At 45.0% G+C, this 19783-nt stretch overlaps 1 protein-coding gene across 7 annotated transcripts in view; it reads right to left on the reverse strand.

The window, feature by feature from the left end:
- Positions 1 to 19783, reverse strand: part of SYTL3 (synaptotagmin like 3) — a 111184-nt gene that overhangs the window by 84597 nt on the left and 6804 nt on the right. For 5 of the 7 annotated variants that reach the window (XM_064360492.1, XM_064360491.1, XM_064360490.1 and 2 more), the window contains exons 2-6: positions 16841 to 17085; positions 9175 to 9290; positions 7750 to 7822; positions 7196 to 7601; positions 4912 to 5130 (exon numbers count right to left, since the gene is read on the reverse strand). In XM_064360492.1, coding sequence (XP_064216562.1) covers positions 4912 to 5130; positions 7196 to 7305 — 329 coding nt within the window. In that variant the 5' untranslated portion in view covers positions 7306 to 7601; positions 7750 to 7822; positions 9175 to 9290; positions 16841 to 17085. The remainder of the gene's footprint in view (positions 1 to 4911; positions 5131 to 7195; positions 7602 to 7749; positions 7823 to 9174; positions 9291 to 16840; positions 17086 to 19783) is intronic. The other 2 variants (XM_064360489.1, XM_064360488.1) reach the window with 2 other exon arrangements.

Here is a 19783-nt window from a genome sequence, read left to right on the forward strand (position 1 = left end):
AGACAAGTTTGAGCAGGAAATTACTCTGAAATCAACAGCACCACCTGCTGCAACTTGCAGCCTTCTGTTCTAATGATGGGATATAAGCTCTGTTGCACCTTTATTGTTAAAATATTTGCAACTTACAGAATTCTCTGTACAAATCAATTTGGTTCCAAAGCACCTGACTGGCAGCAAAATGTTCCTAATGAAACAGGCAGTGTGTCCACAAATACCTGAAGCTGAAGAATAATCGATGTGTTATGGTCACAGCAATTACAAAGCATGAAAAGAAAGATCACAATTTGAAGGAAAAAAGTCTTGAACAAGAGTAATTCCTCAGTAATCTTCTCAAGGCAGAAGAGCATATTTCCTTTAGACATGGAATTTGATGTTACCACTTAGTGTATTAGTTTTAATAGAAAAAAATTAATGCAAACATAAATCATGAAGCTAAATTTTTTTTTTTTTTGAGACGGAGTCTTGCTTTGTCACCAGGCTGGAGTGCAGTGGCACAATCTCGGCTCACTGCAACCTCCGCCTCCTGGGTTCAAGCGATTCTTCCGCCTCAGCCTCCTGAGTAGCTAGGACTACAGGCGCGTGCCACCACACCCGGCTAATTTTTGTATTTTTAGTAGAGACAGGGTTTCATCATGGCAAGGATGGTCTCGATCTCTTGACCTCGTGATCCGCCCGCCTCAGCCTCCCAAAGTGCTGGGATTACAGGCGTGAGCCACCGCGCCCAGCCTAAATCTTATTTTTTTAAATGAAGCTGAAATAAACAAATACAAAGCATAGTCTCCTCCTTGATATTTCAACGTAATTGTTACCATCTGCCATTTCACTGCAGAAATTGTCAATAAATTCCAAGGAAAGAAACATCAGTGGAAAGCAAGGACGTTTCTGCTTTTAACTTCTTTCTTTCTCCTCCCAAGTCACCCTCTTCTGATTGTCCCTGCTGAGGACAACACGCAGCCCCCTTCACTACTGAAAGCAACTTTACTTTGTTCTTCTAAGTCCTTTCCAATTCTTTTCCTCTGTTCCTTCGGTTCTCTGCTGCCCTGTGATCCAGCTCAGCAAGCCAAGCGACCTGTCTGGCCAGTCCTCAGAATCGCTTTTCGCCCTTCTCTGTCTTCTATCCCCTGTAACCGAGGTCCATCCCCCCTTTCCTGTCTCACGTTCTCCTTCACTATTGCCACCAGCCCCCTCCCTTGGTGCCTCTCATTCACTGCAACAACTCTCAGGTCGCTCTTTCACCTTCATCTTCCGCCCTCCTGATTTTGCCCTGCAGAACCACGCACACTTTCGGCACGGTGTTCACTTGGCAAGGAGGACATGCTCATACTCCAATTCCTACTGCCTCGGAGGCAAGCTCTTCTGCGTGGCTTTTAAGACTGTTGGCTGGGCATGGTGGCTCATGCCTGTAATCCCAGCGCTTTGGGAGGCCAAGACAAGCAGATCACCTGAGGTCAGGAGTTCAAGACCAGCCTGGCCAACATGGTGAAACCCTATCTCTACTAAAAACACAAAAATTAGCTGGGTATGGTGGTGGGAACCTGAAATCCCAGTTACCCAGGAGGCTGAGGCAGGAGAATCACTTGAATCCGGGAGGCAGAGGTTGCAGTGAGCCGAGATTGCACCACTGCACTCCAGCCTGGCTGATAAGAGTGAAACTCTATCTCAAAAAAAAAAAAAAAAAAAAAGACTCTGCCCTCCCGGGACAAGGCTCCCAGCAGGCTGGAGAGGACTGGCGATTCAGAGGGAGGCCTGGGGGGCCGGGGGACCTGAGTTGCAGTCTTCACCCTGTTCTTACTGATATGACTATGGACAAACCATCTTGTGTCTCTAATCCTCCACTTCCTCAACTATAAAACGAGGATGAACAATGTAGCTCCCTATAAGATTGTTGTAAGCTCTTAATAAAACATGAAAGGAATATTCCAACCATGGATGTTCTGAAAGTCATCTTGAGCCACTCAGCCTGCCTCATGTCTCCCTGCTCTGAGCTCCTGGGGCCCTTAGCAGCTTGGCACTCAGTAGTTCGAAGAGAAAACTTTCCCTGAAGACAGAAACTTTATCTGTGTCCTGGAGCCTCTCAACACAAGGTCAGGGCCAGCACCTCCCACGGGCCTCTTGCTCTGCAGCCACTTACAAGCTGGTGGGTTGGTTTTGGTCATTGCTACCCTAGCACTTCCCCTTTCTTGATTTTAAAAACCAAATTTCCTCATCCTGCTCAGAACCACGAATCCACTTTTCCTTGAGGAATGAACCTGAAGCAAAGGAATAAGCATGGGAGACAATGACTGGGGTCAAAAACCATTTCCAGGTCCTCTATGTGCCACAGTTGTGAATGTCAAAGACCCTAAAGTGTCACAAAGTCTCATCTTTGTTTCGGTCCTAAAAGGAGGACAGCCCAGATTGGATAAAGTTGGAGAGAGGACAGAGGGCTGTGGGGACAGGGAGCAAGGCAATGGGAAGGAAAATGCATGTCCCCACAAACTACTTCGCTCTCTCCCCTCCCGACTTCTCCTGTGAATGCACTCAGAGTCATGCAATGACCTTAGGCATTTTGAAAACCCTCCTTATTTCAAAATAAGGAAGCTGGGGTTTTAGAAGTCAAAGTCATGTTTCATGTACTTAGAAGGTAAAGTTACAGTGCCTGAGACACAATGCTCACTAGGGCAGAGATTTCATCACTGTCAGCTTCCTGGGAGATTGCCTCAGACCTCGTCCTCCTGTTTTGATTTTTCATGTATAGTTCATTGTTAGAAGAAGAAAAAATGCTGAGAAATGTAACACCCTGCCCGGCAACGTTTATCATTAGACGTCAAATATACATGGTTGATTGAAATGGGGAAGAAGACCCTGAGACCTTTCTAGAGATGATTTGGAATTGCTCTCTCTGCAGCCAGGGCAGCTCACAGTAATTCTTTATTTTTTGCTCTCAAGCGAGGAAAAGCCTGAAGGATCTTGGCTTTGGCAAACTGAAGAAACATGACATGAGAAGGTGAATTCTGTCGCTGTCTGTGTGACTTGGCACGCCATGAGTGAAATGGAAGGGACACAGCTCAAGAGCAAAGAAATCGGGTTGAGCCACTTCACCTCTCTGGCTGGATGACTGAAATACAGTAAGCCTTGCAAAGGGACAGGACACTAGACGAATGCCAGGGTGTACATGAAATGTAGCCCTCCTGATTTGGGGGAGAGAAACCCCAGCCAGCATGCCCACATGGTATAAGTGCCTCCCATAATCTTTGTCCCTGGGGCACTCACACATCTGTGGCAATATTTAGAAGTTGTTTTCAGGCCAGGCACGGTGGCTCACACCTGTAATCCCAGTAATTTGGGAGGCAAGGCGGGGCAGATAATGAGGTCAAGAGATCAAGACCATCCTGGCCAACATGGTGAAAACCCGTCTCCACTAAAAATACAAAAAAATAGCCAGCTGTGGTGGTAGGCACCTATAATCCCAGCTACTTGGGAGACTGAGACAGGAGAATCACTTGAACCCAGAAGGCAGAGGTTGCAGTGAGCCAAGATTGCACCACTACACTTCAACCTGGGCAACAAAGAGCAAAATTCCATCTCAAAAAAAAAAAAGTTGTTTTCTAATCTCAGAGTCTCTGATGACTCCCGTTCATACCAGCCTAGCATTCCTCCCTTCTCCAAAGTTCTGTGATGTCCTTGTGCACCATCTCCCGCAGCAGACGGAGTCACCCCTCTAGTGATTTCAAGAAACTCATGACCAGTTCATTCTTGCTTTGAGCAACGGGAGTCTAAGCCAAGTCAGTTCTTTATTGTTTTCAGAATGGAGAGTTTAAAAACACCAATTCCATGTTAAAACTGGGTTTTTTTTTTTGTTTTTTTGGTTTTTTTTTGAGACGGAGTTTCGCTCTTGTTACCCAGGCTGGAGTGCAATGGCACGATCTCGGCTCACCGCAACCTCCGCCTCCCGGGTTCAGGCAATTCTCCTGCCTCAGCCCTCTGAGTAGCTGGGATTACAGGCACGCACCACTATGCCCAGCTAATTTTCTGTATTTTTAGTAGAGACGGGGTTTCACCGTGTTGACCAGGATGGTCTTGATCTCTTGACCTTGTGATCCACCCACCTCGGCCTCCCAAAGTGCTGGGAAAAACTGGTTTTAAAACCTGCTAACACCAATTGACTACTATAAACATAGATGTAGTCTGTCACTAATGGGAAGCATGTCCATTTCTTTGCCTGAGTATCAAAGACAGGTCAGCTTGCCTCCTTCAAAAAGGCAGTATTTAAAGCTTCATAATATTGCTCCAATATTCCCTAGATTATACTTTACTCCACTGGTACTGAAGGAGAGAAAGTAAGTGCTAAGAAAATGAAGGCATTTAGTTAAGAAATCTGAATGGACCTGAACTCCCGGGTTAGCCCATCCTTAGACTTAAGAAACTTTTTTTTGTGGTTTAAAAAGGTTCTCATTCTGAAACTCAGGCTGGAGTGCAGTAGTATAATCACAGCTCACTGCAGCCTCAACCTCCCACGCTCAAGTGATCCACTCATCTCAGCCTCTCAAGTAGTTGGGACTAAGGCATGCACCACCACACTTAGCTAACTTTTGTATTTTGTGTAGAGACAGGGTCTCACTTCACTGTCCAGGCTGGTCTCAAACTCCCGGACTCCAGGAATCCACCCACCTTGGCCTCCCAAAGTGCTAGGATTACGGTCATGAGCCACTGTGCTTGGCCCAAACTTCTATAAATGAAAAAAATGTTGTTATATGATAAAATTGATTTTTGGATGAGGATAACTTCCAAGTCGAGAAAGGTAGCTCCCTGTCAGGTACTCCATACACATTTCCTGGCTGAAGGTGAGGAACGAGTGCTCTCTTTATGAGCCGTTTGTGAACAGGCCTCCTCTGAGACCGTGAGAGGGATCCAACCACCGGACATGCTCACCTGTCCTCGAAGCACACGGTGCACTTCCAGCCAGGGGTCCCCCTGAGGAAAACACGGCACTGGGCGCACACACGGTGGCTGCAACCCCGGCACACGGCGCCCCGGTGCAGCAGGAGCCCCAGCACCTGCTGGCAGCGCGCACAGCACTTCTCTTTGTACTCCCGGTTTGTGCTCTTCGCTCCTTTCCACCGGAGATGCTGCAGGTGCGTCTTCAGTTTCCTGCAGCCCAGAGTTAAAGAAGATAACATTGAATGGAACACCCGACACCCGGCTACAGGGCAAGAGCCCAGGCGGCACCGCCCGTGGCAAGGGAAGGGGCTTTGGCATTCGACATCACTGGGTTACCATGTGGCTGTGTGAACTGGGCTGTCACTCAGTGTCTCAGAGTCGAGGCTCAGGGGATTCCTCAACCGTGAAACAGATGATACCACCTTACCTCTCAGGGTTGCTGTCAGGACTAAATGGCAAAGTATAAATAACACGCCTGATGCAGAGAAGTTCCCTACCAGGTCCATCCCTTTATGCCCAAAGGCTGTTAAGATGGTAAGCAAGAATAGAGGAGAGGAAAAGACACAGAAAAGAGCATCCATTTTAATCTGGAAGGCCTGGAGCAATCTAGAAATACACAGCATACATCTCTGCTATTGGTGTGAGTTACCCAATTCCATCAACTGATGCTATGCTTTTGCTACTTTTTTTTTTTTTTATTGAGTGATCAGCCCACTTCTAGCCTCTCACTCCCCTAGACAAACAACCATAGTGCAAAGAGACATTGCACTGAATCAAAAAAGGGTCATTACCTCACTGTCAGGAAATGTCTGTGATACCTACTTGTAGAAGAAATCGGTCAATCCCAAGACACAGGATGACATCAGGAATGAACTTTAAAATTCAGCTTTCAGGATCTGGCCTAGAATTAGCGCCCTCTGGAACAAACTTCCTTACCACCATATCTATGTCATTTTGTTAATATCCAAAATGACGTCTCTAAATCACTGAAAGATCTTTCCTTATCAAATAAAATTTCACTTTTCTCACCATATTATAGTTTTGTTTTCATTTTTTGTTGTTAGTGGTGGTAGGTTTTTTGTTTTGAGACAGTCTCACTCTGTCGCCCAGGCTGGAGTGCAGTGGTGCAATCTCAGCTCACTGCAACCTCGGCCTCTCAGGTTCAAGGGATTCTCCTGCCTTGGCCTCCTGAGTAGCTGGGATTACAGGCACCTGCCACCACGCCTGGCTAATTATTGTATTTTTAGTAGAGATGGGGTTTCACTCTGTTGGCCAAGCTGGTCTCAAACTCCTGACCTCAGGTGATCTGCCTGCCTCGGCCTCCCAAAGTGCTCGGATGACAGGCATGAGCCACTGTGCCCAGCCTGGATTATAGTTTTTAACAGAAGAAAGCTTACAAGTACACTTAGAGAGCCTTGAAATAACAGAGAGGATGAAGAAAGAATACTATACCAGAAAATCCCCTCACTCCTCAAGCATTTCATTGTCCGAAGTTTTGTTTTCTAATGTGTTTGCCATTAGAAACCAAAGCAAGCCAAAACACATATCCCACCTGCTTATTTTCTAAAGCTCATTTCCTCCCTAGACATTGACAAACGAGCGCCAACCTGTTTACAGGTGGATCTTGGCCGCGAAGGAGGAACACTGATAGAGTTCAGCACACTTTTCTAAATGTTAACCTGTATCAAACAGCCTCGCAGCTTACAGACAGACAGGGAAGGAGTTTCCTGTTGGCAAAGCAGTCACGGAACAGGCTAAGCGGGTTCATGTTTATGCTCCCCCGTTCCTCAAAGCCAACCGGGAAGCAAAAGCGATCAAATAAAAAACACAGGGCTGGATTCCATCGGATTTGCTGCTTCTGAGCTGCTTTCTTTGCTTTTCTTTATGCCTCTGGGCAACATCGAAAATAAGGTAAGAAAACCTTTAACCTGAGGTCTTTCCCGAAAGAAGGGGTAAACTGGAAGCCTGAAAACGTCCCTTGAATATTTCCCACAAAGTCAGCAAACAGATAGCAGATGGCAGACAGCGAACTTACCGCCCAAAGGCACCGTTTTAAATGAGTAACAAGAGCGGCCTCCCTCCTACTGGGCATCTTCTATGTTTAGTTAGATACTGAAGATCATCTCCACCAACAGCCCTTCGTTAGGACCCTTCTCAGGCACGAAGCGCAGCAGCACGGGGTAGTGATTTGTAAGCAAGCAGCATCAGCAACGGAGTGGCAGCCCCAGCGGAGAAAGCTAAAAACCCGAAGTGACCCACGGAAAGGGCAGCATACCGTATCCGCTCCTCCTCTGTGTTTTGAACCGCCTGGTCTCTGTACAGGACCTGGAGAATGGCCTCAAGCTCTAGCTCCTTGAGGGCATGCAGATCTATTTCTTGGGCCATTTCTTCTCCCGTTTTGTTGACCCAGGTTGGAAGAGCTTCACTCCACGGACCAAGCGCCCTGCAGATGAGCGGCGGAGGCCAGCTGCAGCCAGCCTTGTTTAAAGAGCTCCCTCTCCTATTTCATTGGCAAGTGTTTTGCTTGTGGCTTTTTCCTTTTAAACTGTGTCATTCTCCTGAGTAGAAGAAAGTCTCAAGAGGTTGCCCGTTTGTTGGAGTTACCGCTCGCAGAGCCTCGTGCCACGGGGAAGGGGCGGGGGGTGTTTTCACCGGGTTCCGCTGCAGCCGCTGACATCCATCTAAGACAAAAGCGTATCTTTTTTCTGAGGTTTCACCAGAGATTGTTATAAATTATGTACAGCTGCAAGCAGATAATTTCTGCAAAGCAGAAGTAGCTTAAGCTGAGGAAATTTACAAATAGCAATAAAAAGCGTATCAGTGACTCACAGAAGCTAACCTTCCACTAAAGCTGCTTCCAGGTGAGCAGGGACGATCACTAAAAACCCAGCCCATTCAATACCTGTAGAAAAAAAAAAACAAAAAAATGGCAACATCTTTCTTAGCTTAAGTATCTCTGCAACATTACTTCCAAAAAGACAAAATAGTCTACACAAACCCTTGCATTTTCTGCTTGTGGTGATAATGTAACATTTTTAATTTTCTTAAACAACACTTCTCATATTTCTAAAGGCCTCAAACTTCCAAACTTGAATTTTCCAAATATGAATTCCGTATCTTCAGTGGTCAGAGGACATAAAAGTCTGTGTTTAATGTACATTATCCTAATTGAAGATACATTAGAAAAATGACATTCTCAAGTGTTGGCTATTATTTTTACAATTAAATTCACTCAAAAAATTGTAATCAATTAGGGAGACATGAAGCGGCATCACAAGCTCAGCCTACCAATTATTTACGGTCTTGAATAAGTTTCATCAGCTGCCTTATGCATTAGCTCTTTTTGTTTAATGGCAGTTGAAAGGTTCTGCATACATCCTTTTATCCAGAAAATGTAGAAGATCAAATCAACATACTTCCTATAGTTCCTATTTTTGTTATTAAATCTATGTGAATCCCTTAGTGATAAGACATCCTTTCAATGTTTTAAAAGCTATACTTCCTTTGCTGGGCTTCAAAAGAAATCCACATTACATTAATTTATGATCCATAGCAAATTAGTGAATGACAGGCTAATAGAGCTCTAAGGTATCATTTTCTTTAAGCAAAGGTTCTTAACCTTTTTCTTAATCTTTGGTAGTCTGGTGAAGCCTGTGTATTTAAATGCATAAAATATACTGTGTTACACAGGAAATTGATCATACCTTAATATTTTAGAATTGTAATATAGTAATATATGTGTTCATTGATACATGAAATGTTAAGATCTAGCAGTGATCTAAGGACTCCCATAATTTCAAAGTACTGATGAATAGAAACACTGTTTTGAAATATCTACAACATATCATGTGGTATGAAAATATCTGTGATTTCTGTTGGTGACAAAGTCACAAGTTCTGCTGATTCTACTGTGGTTTCTTGCCTATATCCATACTTCAAGGAAATGCTAAATTTTAGTTAAAGGTTAATAAAAATAAAGATCTAATTTTATCTCCATTCAAGTTCATGGGCCTATTGGCCAAGGATTGCTCAGTTAAGGAATTCAATATTTGTCAGTTTCCCTATTGTAAAATAAAATTAAAATACATTGTTCATCCCAGTTGCAGAAGTTGCATGAGGCACAGAAAACCAGGAGCTCTGAAAAGGGATGCTCCTGGCATCTAGTCTCTGATAAAGCCAAGTACCTGCTCTCCAAAGGCTTCCTGTCTAGATGAAGGGAAAAGCCACAAAGCAACAAGGGCTTTAGGCCCTTACCTGGCTGGGCTGGTACCTGGCTGCGCCGCAGAGGCAAAGCCTCCTCCCTCCTTAGATCCAGGTTCCAGATGAACAGATGAAACTAGCAGCCCTCAGTGCCCCAAGGATCTGAGTCTCTGGAAAAGAGGAAAGTAATAGAAAACAGCATGTGACCAAGTGCCAGGTGTCAAGGTGCAAATTAGCCATCAAGTCACCAACTTCATGAGCCTATTCTCAGCTTTTCCCTCAGTTCTTCATGCTGTCTTCTTATTTCCACTCTACTAACCATACTGCTGGATCCAGAGCTCTCTGGTTCGTCTGATTCTTGAGTTTTTATTTACTTGTTTTGAGACAGGACCTCACTCTGTCACCTAGGCTGGAGTGCAGTGGCACGACCACAGCTCACTGCAGCCTCGGCCTCCCAGGCTCAAGCGATCCTCTAGCCTCAGCCTCCTGAGTAGCTGGGACTACAGGCGCAGGCTACCATGCCCAGCTAAGTTTTTTATTTCTGCAGAGACGGGTTTCACCATGTTGTGCAGCCTGGTCTGCGCTCACACAGTCCTGCCTCACCCTCCCAAAGTGCTAGGTTTACAGGCCTAAACCACTGCACCTGGCTCTTGAGTGTTTTTAGTGAGGAGTTTTTGCACCTGGCTGCAAACGTGCGCTCCGTGCACTGTGCTTTCTTTCCACGTGGCTGTTTGTGCCCTGCTCTCTGGCTCTGGTCTCCAGCTCTCCAGGTAAGCAGGACCACATAGCCGCAGTACTGGCTGGTAATGACACCACCCAGTGAACCTGGTGGGTGACTCTGAAATACTCAACTGCTCGCTCATTCAGGTGGCTGGGTCTTACGCATTTTAGAAATACAGGGTTCAATGATTATTACAAAGCACTAGCCGCACTTTCCCAAACACACACCTGTGGACCCCAGGTGCAAGTGTGAGAAGCGCCCTTTCCACGGCTAAGGGAGCGCTCACGCTCCCCCTAGTGGCCATTCACTTGGATTTACAGAAAAATGAAATTCAGTTCATTTCCCGGATCCATTCATCCAGCATTCAGTAAATCTTTCCTGAACACCCCAGGCGCTGTTCCAGGTTCTTAAGGTTCATGACTTGACCAATTGGTCATTTATACCCTATTCTACTTCTAACAAAAATATGATGCAGCTTACAATAAAAGCATGTAGAAGACAGCTGAAATAAAGTCAGAGAGACAGCAGCAGCAAGTGAAAAGGGGCTGATAATTCTACCCAGAACATGAAGTAAAACAGTGACCGCACTTGAGCCTTAAATGTATTTCTGACCTTCCTGGTAGCCAAGGCAAAGCAAAACAAAATGAAATGAAAAGTCAAGATACTGTCTATAGCTTTAACACACCGAAAGAAACAGAAAGACATCCTCAAGATGCAAACGACGAAGACAATCAGCTGGGCACAGTGACTCACGCCTGGAATCCCAGCACTTTGCTCCCAAAGCAGAGGCGGGTGGATCAACTGAGATCAGGAGTTCGAGCAGCCTGAACAACATGGCAAAATCCTGTATCTACTAAAAATATAAAATTTGCCAGGCGTGGTGGCACATGTCTGTAATCCCAGCTACTCGGGACGCTGAGGCAGGAGAATCACTTGAACCCAGGAGGCGGAGGTTGCAGTGAGCCAAGATGGCACCACTGCACTCCAGCCTGGGCAACAAGAGTGAAACTCCGTCTCAAAAAAAAAAAAACAAAGAAAACTAAGATAATCAACTCCCTAGACGGTGGCTTGGCAGAAGATGCAAAACTGTACTTTCTGTATCATTATATTGATCTCAAAGCCAAGGATATAGCACTACATTATAATTCATTGAAAGTATTTCAAATACAGACCAAAGCAGGATACCTTCTGGTGTTCCCAGTTGCCTGGGGCAAAGCTTGCTATTCTTCACTTTTAGAGACTTTGATCCTAGTTTCTCTAGACTTTCATCCTGGCTTCTACAAACCGTGTGACTCAAGCACTTGTTTAGCACTTAGACTATGGTTTAGCATCTACTATGAGTAAAGCCTTCTATTGATAAAATTGGGATGTACCTTTTTTTTTTTTTAAGACAGAGTTTCACTCTTATTACCCAGGCTGGAGTGCAATAGCATGATCTCTGCTCACTGCACCTCCACCTCCCAGGCTCAAGTGATTCTCCTGCCTCAGCCTCCAAAGTCGCTGGGATTACAGGCATGTGCCACCACACCTGGCTAATTTTTTTTTTTTTTTTTTTTTTTTTTTTTTTAAAGCACCGACAGGGTTTCACCATGTTGGCCAGGCTGATCTCGAACTCCTGACCTCAGGTGATCCGCCCACCTCAGCCTCCCAAAGTGCTGGGATTATAGGCGTGAGCCACTGTGCCTGGCCAACGTACTCTCTTGTTTAACTTTGGAAGGTCCACTCCATAAGAGGGGTGATTTTTGCAATGAGGCAAGAGGTGTAGCATAGAGCATCATCCTACGGTAGCATCAAGATTGACCAGGAAGCTAGGAAGTCATTTCTCTTTGGTTTCCACTAGTGTCCCCACTGGCTTGATGGCTTTGGACATTCCATTGAACATATCTGAACCACAGTTGCTTCATTTCACGGGGACCCGTTCCAGATTTTCAATGGGAGCAGTACCATACTCCCATCTTCAGGAATGTGTGGCGTATATTTGATTGTCACAGTGACAAATAACCGTCTTGCACTTTCATATAAATGTTGACAAGTCATTTAGGCAAAAAAAATTTTAATTATCTAACAACAGAATTTAACTCATATTTAAAAGTGCATTTTGCAGGATTCTGATATGCTCCAAATGTTCTAGAAATGCAACATGTAAGCTGAAGGAAGATTGTACTTTGTTTAATTTCAAACTTCCATAAGAATTTTTTATAGTTTCAGAAAGACATCACGGAGGGCACCATTGCTTACAGTACTGGCATCTCTGTGCCGTTGTGCCGTGTACTGGCGGTCCACGTTTGCAGACAGTGTCCTCAACATGATTCTATGTTTGCAAACATCTGACTACTTCACTTTGTCTTCTCACGTAGTTTACATATGCAAGTACATATTACATTGTAACTTACTATCCCTTTGCTTCCTTTTTTTTTGAGACAGAGTCATAGTCTATTTTTCCAAGACAAAATATGCCTCAGTGACAATTTACTAATTTTAAAATTGTCTTTCAAGTTTTTTGTTTCTTCGTAAGGTTCTTCCTAGCCATTAACGGCTTTGTTTTGTCTTGCTCTGTTGCCAGGCTGGAGTGCAGTGGCACAATCTCGGCTCACTGCAGCCTCCACCTCCCGGGTTCAAGAGATTCTCCTGCCTCAGCTTCCTGAGTAGCTGGGATTACAGGTGTGCACCACGACACCTGGCTGATTTTTGTATTTTTAGTAGAGAAGTGTTTCACCATCTTGGCCAGGCTGGTCTCAAACTCCTGACCTCGTGATCCACCCGCCTTGGCCTCCCAAAGTGCTGAGACTACAGGCGTGAGCCACGGCGCCCAGCCCGCCTCACTCTTACTGTTGGCCCTTCGAGGGCCAGATCAAGGCTATCTAGTTAAGAAACTTTCTCCTTATTTACAATCAAAATCCATTTCTCCTTCCAATGCACCTGCTTTCTACTTTGTATATCTCGATGCTGACCCTGATTTCATTCTGTCTTGAGTGTTCCCCTTCTAGGGACAGCATCAGATTTCAGCGATTCCCCCATCACTCAGCAAGGAGGCACTTGATGTTTGGCTTGAATTGAGAAACCTGGTGACTGTTGCAACGTGGAGATTTACTCCAGTGTCCGGCTTCCTTCCTAGGGCAGGGTACCTGCGTTCAGAACAGGAACACAGCAGGAAGTAAGGACAGGCGGGGGGCAGGTGAGTACTCACTGCAGAAAGCCTCAGTCTTCAGAAATCCAAAAAGCATAGGAAAATCTGAGTCATTTTGGAATTTAACAAGAATCTTCGCAATTGTATTTTAATGATCTCACACAGGAATTCACAATCTCATGGCTTGAATAACGAAATCGCTCAGATCCATTTTCCCAGGATGATATTTATTCGGTCACTCTGTCACTCACTCAACAAGATCTTAAATGGTGTTGATGATGTCCCAAGCACAGAGTCAGGCACCGGCCTCACCCGCACGGAGCTTAGATTCGGTCTCCTAACTCCCGTGCTGCATTTGAGTAATGGTGCCTGTCTTTGTTTTACAGCACTCCATTGATCAGCCTGATTTTATCTGGCAATTAAAAATGAATAAATCCACACCACAGCACCACCGGGAAGGAAATACTCTCCTGCAGCCACTTAGAGAAGTCCTCCACACTCAGCCATCCTGTCTCTGTGTCACTTTTGGAGCCAGCCAGTCGGGGCTCACACCCAGCCAGGACTCAGCCACGTGCTCTCTCAGGCCAGCTGCTTCATCTCTGGGAGACCGGCCTTCCTCCTCCGTGACAGGGAGCCATCCCTGCTTCTTAGTGGAACTCACTGAGTCATCCAGGCACAGCCCTAGAGCAACAGCCAGAACAAAGCAAGCCGGACTCAAAAGGGTTCCTTCTACTGCCATTCCATCTCCCCTTCTAGAAGGCCCAAGAATAGGCAGCTAAGCCACTGCCCTGGGATTGGGAGGGATGCAGGCAGCCTGGGGATAGCTTCACGTGAAGTGTTTCCATCAGTCTTTATCCAGTCATGCTGTATTCCAGTAGAACTTTGGCATCCAGAAAAACACAGTTGGTTATGACATTCAGTGCGTCAGTTCAACGCTGATTTTATTGGCCTCTATATATCAAGCAGGTGACCGATATCAAGGACCTAAAAAGAAGTGAGATCCAATCCCTGCATTTAAGAAGGGCCCATCCCAGCCAGAACATAGACAAATAACTCATAACATGGTGGGATGAGCACAAAAACCCAAGGATCAGAAGGCACGATTCACTCCACGTGGGAGCAGAGAGGGCTGGTGGGGCCAGGGAGGGCTTCCCAGGGAGTACCGTGTGGGACAACTCTGCCAGGGGCTTGAGATAGTCAGCCATGCACCACGAGTGTGAAACTGCCTGCTTGCTTTCCTCAGCCTAACAGCAAACCTTAACTTTGGCTTTTAAATCTGGTAAAAAGCAAAAAGTATGAGAAAAGTAAAACCGATGAAGGAAAGAGACGAGGAGGATGGAAGAGGGGCACGTTGTTTATTCACAGGCAGGGGCCCCTATTTCTTCCATCCAATCGTCTATTGTTTCTGAGCCACCAGTCATCAGATGAAAGGAAATAAGTGATCACCCCTCCCTGGTATGGGGGGAAACGCTGCCAGAGTGGAAATGCAGAGAATTGCGGCAGAATGAGTGATGTGAACGTGACTGTCATCAACACACGGGCTTTCAAGGGAAACTACAGAACGTTCTCAAAGCCTGCAAGCCACAGACCAGCAGGTTATTTTAAGGGGGAGGGCAGCTCACGCCTGTGTCGTTTGCCACAGCTATTTCCTTGAGAAGTTTCACAGCCTCAGCTTGCAGCCACGCTCTCTGCCTCGTACACAGGGGAAAAGTTGAGTGACTGCACTGTCCTTGAGATTTTACCTGAAAACCTCATGACCTTTTCACTTGCGTAGATTCTTTGTGGAAGCTGATGACAGCCACAAAGGAAGGTGATGAATAAAGAACAGCTCTCGGCTCGAGTTCCCTATTCATAGGCTGGAAAGACTTATTTTTGCAAAAATGAGACAACACACATGCATATCCATCAGAAAATCTGACAGAAGTGAAGATATGCGTTTATAAATTTCCCGTCTATTCTGTTACTTATTCAGAGGTGGGTTTTCTGGGAAGCTTATGATGCCTCAACTTGAGAATCCCTTACTTGTACGGCCCTGTCCAAGGCCCCAGATGCCCTATGCCTGGTTTCCTCTTTGTTTTCCTGAAGTCTCCACAGGTTGTACAAACTTCAGGTCCCTCAGAAATCTGTACCTAACATTAGAAGACTCGGCTGGTGCAGTGGCTCACACCTGTAATCCCAACTTTGGGAGGCTGAGGTGGGTGGATCATGAGGTCAGGAGTGTGAGACCAGCCTGGCCAACATGGTGAAACCCCGTCTCTACTAAAAATACAAAAATTAGCCGGGCATGGTGATGGGCGCCTATAATCCCAGCTACTTCCTGAGGCAGGAGAATCGCTTGAACCCAGGAGGCGGAGGTTGCAGTGAGGTGAGATCGCGCCATTGTGCTCCAGCCTGGGTGACATAGCGATACTGTCTCAAATAAATAACATTAGAAGACTCACACATGGGCTTGAATCTATAAAACCTGAAGCCTACCTGAGAGAGGACAAAGACCTTTATCTGCAATGTCACTGCTGATTCCGTGTATTCTTTCTCACTCGGGGAGACTTCTACCTCCCCAAAACAACGAAAAATCTTACTTTAGAATCAGAAATAGGAATCCATGACCGAAATAGAAACCTACAACATTCATAGTTTAAACTTGACCTCTTTGTATGGAAGAGCAAAGGAAATGAGAATTAATCTTATTATATCCTTATAGGTACTACTCACAATTGTTATGCTTTCTGTTGTGCCAACAACAGCTACTATTTATTTAGCTCTTACTCTGAACCAGTTTAAATACTTTGCATACATTATCTCTATAAATCCTTACTATCACATTATGAAATAAATGTACCCATTCTACAGATGAGGAGACTGAGTCTTGGAGTGATCAAGTAACTTACCTAAACTCACACTCTAAACTGGGTCTGTTTAATTCCAAAACCTTATGCTTTATTTAGGCAAAGCAGCTAAGAAGTTAGAATTTCCCACTATCTTGGCTAAATAATCTTTTCTACACCAATTCTAATTTCTTTTTTTTGAGACTGAGTCTTGCTCTATCGCCCAGGCTGGATTGCAGTGGCAGGATCTCGCTCACTGCAATCTCTGCCTCCCAAGTTCAAGTGATTCTCGTGCCTCAGCCTCCTGAGTTGCTGGAATTACAGGCACCCACCACCACTCCTGGCTAATTTTAGTATTTTTAGTAGAGACGGGATTTCACCATGTTGGCCAGGTTGGTCTCGAACTCCTGACCTCAGGTGATCCGCCCACCTCAGCCTCCCAAAGTTCTGAGATTTCAGGTGTGAGCCACTGTGCCCGGCCTCAATTCTAATTTAATAAATCTTTAATATCTACTGTGTACTTCCCTCTCATAGTCTCTTTCTTACCAAGCAATTTGGGGATTAAGGCAGCTTAATTAAAGTACATTTAAATTAGACCCTAGCTAACCTTTTTAAAATTCCAAAATGATATTTATGTTCCACCTCCAAACTACAGATTACGGGTATCAAAACAATAAAGTCAATTCAGAGAGAACAAAACAGTAATAAATGGGAAGTATAAGAATTCAGAAACCAAAGAAGAAAGCAGATAACACTCTACTCTTTAAAAAATCAAACCATATAGCTTTTGGATACTGTTTCTCTGTTTTGCTTTGGTTCCTAATTAACTCTGAAGTTACTTCCACCATATCACTTAAATTATTATCTCAAATGTTAAATGTATGTTATTCAATAAAATTACAAGATATCCTTTACTGAATTTATTATGTTTTGTTTCCTACCTTTTCAATGTCATCAATTCAAGAAAAATTACAATAACTATAATCTCTACCCACCCCACTCCTAAAGCAACCTGCTGCAATGGCCAGCCATGCATTCTCATCCTACCTTTGCATCTGCTTCAAGAGAAGAGACCAGAGCCGGCTCTGCAGATCAGGAAGTCAATTCTTCTTTAGTTAGAGAAACTGACGTATCTTTCTTTCCTTCCTGTTGGGCACAGGCTGAAGCAGTGCCTCCTATGTGGCCAGCCTCATGCGTCGGTGGCGACTCCCACATCACTAGGAACCCAGGGCGCAAAGCCACCCCAAAACCACACCAAGCAGCTCTTTTATGCCAAGATTTTACATTTTTAGCTGGAGGAAAGACCAAGCTGATGTTAGTGAAATGTTTCACCCTTCCCAAGGAAACTCCCCACAGAGACTACAGGCTTCAAGTATTCAAATGTCCCCACATTTGTGAAGGGTTTCACACAGACTTCAGTGTAAATGACTAACCACATCTCATAAGCAGCTATTAACTGAAGAATACTTTACAAGATGAACCTTTTTGTTTGGTTTTGGTTCTGAGACAGAGTCTTGCTCTGTTGCCCAGGCTGAAATGCAGTGGTGTGATCACAGCTCACAGCAACCTAGACTTCCCGGGCTCAAGCGATCCTCCCACCTCAGTCTCTCTCCTAAGCAGCTGGGACTACAGACATGCCCCACCATACCTGGTTAACTTATTCCGTTTTAGTAGAGATGAGGTCTCACTATTTTGCCCAGGCTGATTTCAAACTCCTGAGCTCGAGTGATCCTCCCACCTTGGCCTCCCAAAGTGCAGCCTTACAGGCATGAGCCACCGCACCCAGCCTGCCTTTCTCATTTTACCCATGCAGGTGGGTACAGAGTGGTATCACATTATGGTGTTTGTTTGCTTGTTTGAGACAGAGTCTCACTGTGTCACCTAGGCTGAAGTGCAGTGGCATGCTCTCAGCTCACTGCAACCTCTGCTTTCCGAGTTCAAGCACTTCTTCTCCCTCAGCATCCCGAGCAGCTGGGACTACAGGTGTGTGCCACCACACTCGGCTAATTTTTGTATTTTTAGTAGAGATGAGGTTTCACCATGTTGGCCAGGATGGTCTCGATCTCTTGATCCGCCCATCTTGGCCTCCCCAAAGTTCTGGGATTACAGGCGTGAGCCACTGCGCCCGGCCCACATTATGGTTTTAACATGCATTTCCCTGGTGTTTAATGTAGCTGGGCAATTTGAACACCATTTCATGTTTATTGATCATTTGGATATCTATGTTTATGTAGGACTGTGCAAATCTTTTGCCTATTTTTCTATTGGATTATCTGCCTTTCTCTTATTGATTTGTAGAAGTTCTTTATATATTTAGGATTTGAGTCATAAGACAGACAGATAAGATAGACATAGATAGATAGATGATAGATACATAGAGACATAGATAGATACATAGAGATAGATAGAGATAGATTAGATAGATCGATGATAGAGATGATAGATAGATATAGATGATAGGTAGATTGACTGATTGATTGACTGACAGATAGATAGACAGATAGATAACACGTATCTTCTCCCAGTCTGTGGGCTTATGTTTTTCATTCCCTTAATGGACCTTTGAGGATCTCAGACTCACCTCTAAGAGTAAACAGTGTGAACTCTGAGAAAATGTAACTTTTACCCAGTTAGCTGATGACCAAGAATAAGGTGCCTATGTGGCCATCACTAGATCTCTCTGAGACCTTCTGAACCTCAGTTTTCTCATCTGTAAATGGGGTTCACTTTGATCTTTTCTTTAGTCCTTCAATTTTAAAACTCATTCTTGTGGGGCCTGAAGAGTATGACTGAAGAGAATTCCATCAGGTTAGGAGTAGGGGTGGAGGGGAGGGTGGGGGTGGGCTGCAAAGTGTTGGAAGGACAGCAGGCAAGAGTGAATCAAGAGGGTAAGCTTTGGGGTGAGACTGATCTGAGTGATCTTAAGTAAACCACTAGGCCTCTCTGAGCCTGTTTCCTGGTGGGATTCCAGGCTTTCCTCTGGGTTTACAGTTCATTCAATTCATTCACAAATACATACGGAGGATCTATTGTGTGTCAGACACTGCCACAGTGATCCTGGTTGAGGACCCCCATCCTAAATAAATCCTCAATAAATAGTAACTGCTATCTATTTAGTAGCAGAATTAGTAGCTCATAGCATGAGATGCTGACCCTATCCATTCAGAATATTAGGAAGAGAATGCTTTTGGAATGAGGGTAACCTGGAGTCATTATTTCCAAAGTAGTGTTTCATCGCTTCTGCGGCCGTAGTAAATACCACCGAATGGGTGGTTTAAGCAACAGAAGTTAATTTTCTCGTGATCCTGAAGGCTGGAAGTCTGGGATCGAGGTACTGTCCGCGTTGGTTTCTTTGGGAGGCCTCTCTCCTTGGCTTGCACATTCTTCTCCGTGTCTTCTTCACATGGTGGTCTCTGTGAGCATATCTATGTCCTCATCTCTTCTTTTTCTCTTTTTTTTTGTTTTTTCCTTTTTTATTTTGGTTGAGACAGGGCCTCACTCTCATCACCCAGGCTAGAGGCAGCCTTGACTTCCTGGGCTCAGGTGATTCTCCCACCTCAGCTCCCAAGTAACTGGGACTACAGGCACAAGCCAACATGCTCAGCTAATTTTTTGGTTTTTCTTTTTTTTCTGAGATGGAGTCTTGCTCTGTCGCCCAGGCTGGAGTGTAGTGGCACCTTCCTCACTCACTGCAACCTCCGCCTCCTGGGCTCAAGCAATTCTCCCGCCTCAGCCTTCTGAGTTGCTGGGATTATAGACACCCACCACCATGCCCAGCTAACTTCTGTATTTTAGTAGAGATGGGATTTCTCCATGTCGGCCAGGCTGGTCTCAAATTCCTGACCTCAAGCAGTCCACCCACCTCAGCTTCCCAAAGTGCTGGGATTACAGCGTGAGCCACTGCACTCGGCCAATTTTTTGTATTTTTTGTAGAGATGGGGTTTTACCTTGTTGCCCAGGCTGGTCTCAAACTCCTGGACTCAAGTGATC

Source organism: Aotus nancymaae, unplaced genomic scaffold (genome assembly GCF_030222135.1).
Source record: "Aotus nancymaae isolate 86718 unplaced genomic scaffold, 86718_ANA_hifiasm-v0.15.2.pri h1tg000040l, whole genome shotgun sequence".
Lineage (NCBI taxonomy): Eukaryota > Metazoa > Chordata > Mammalia > Primates > Aotidae > Aotus > Aotus nancymaae.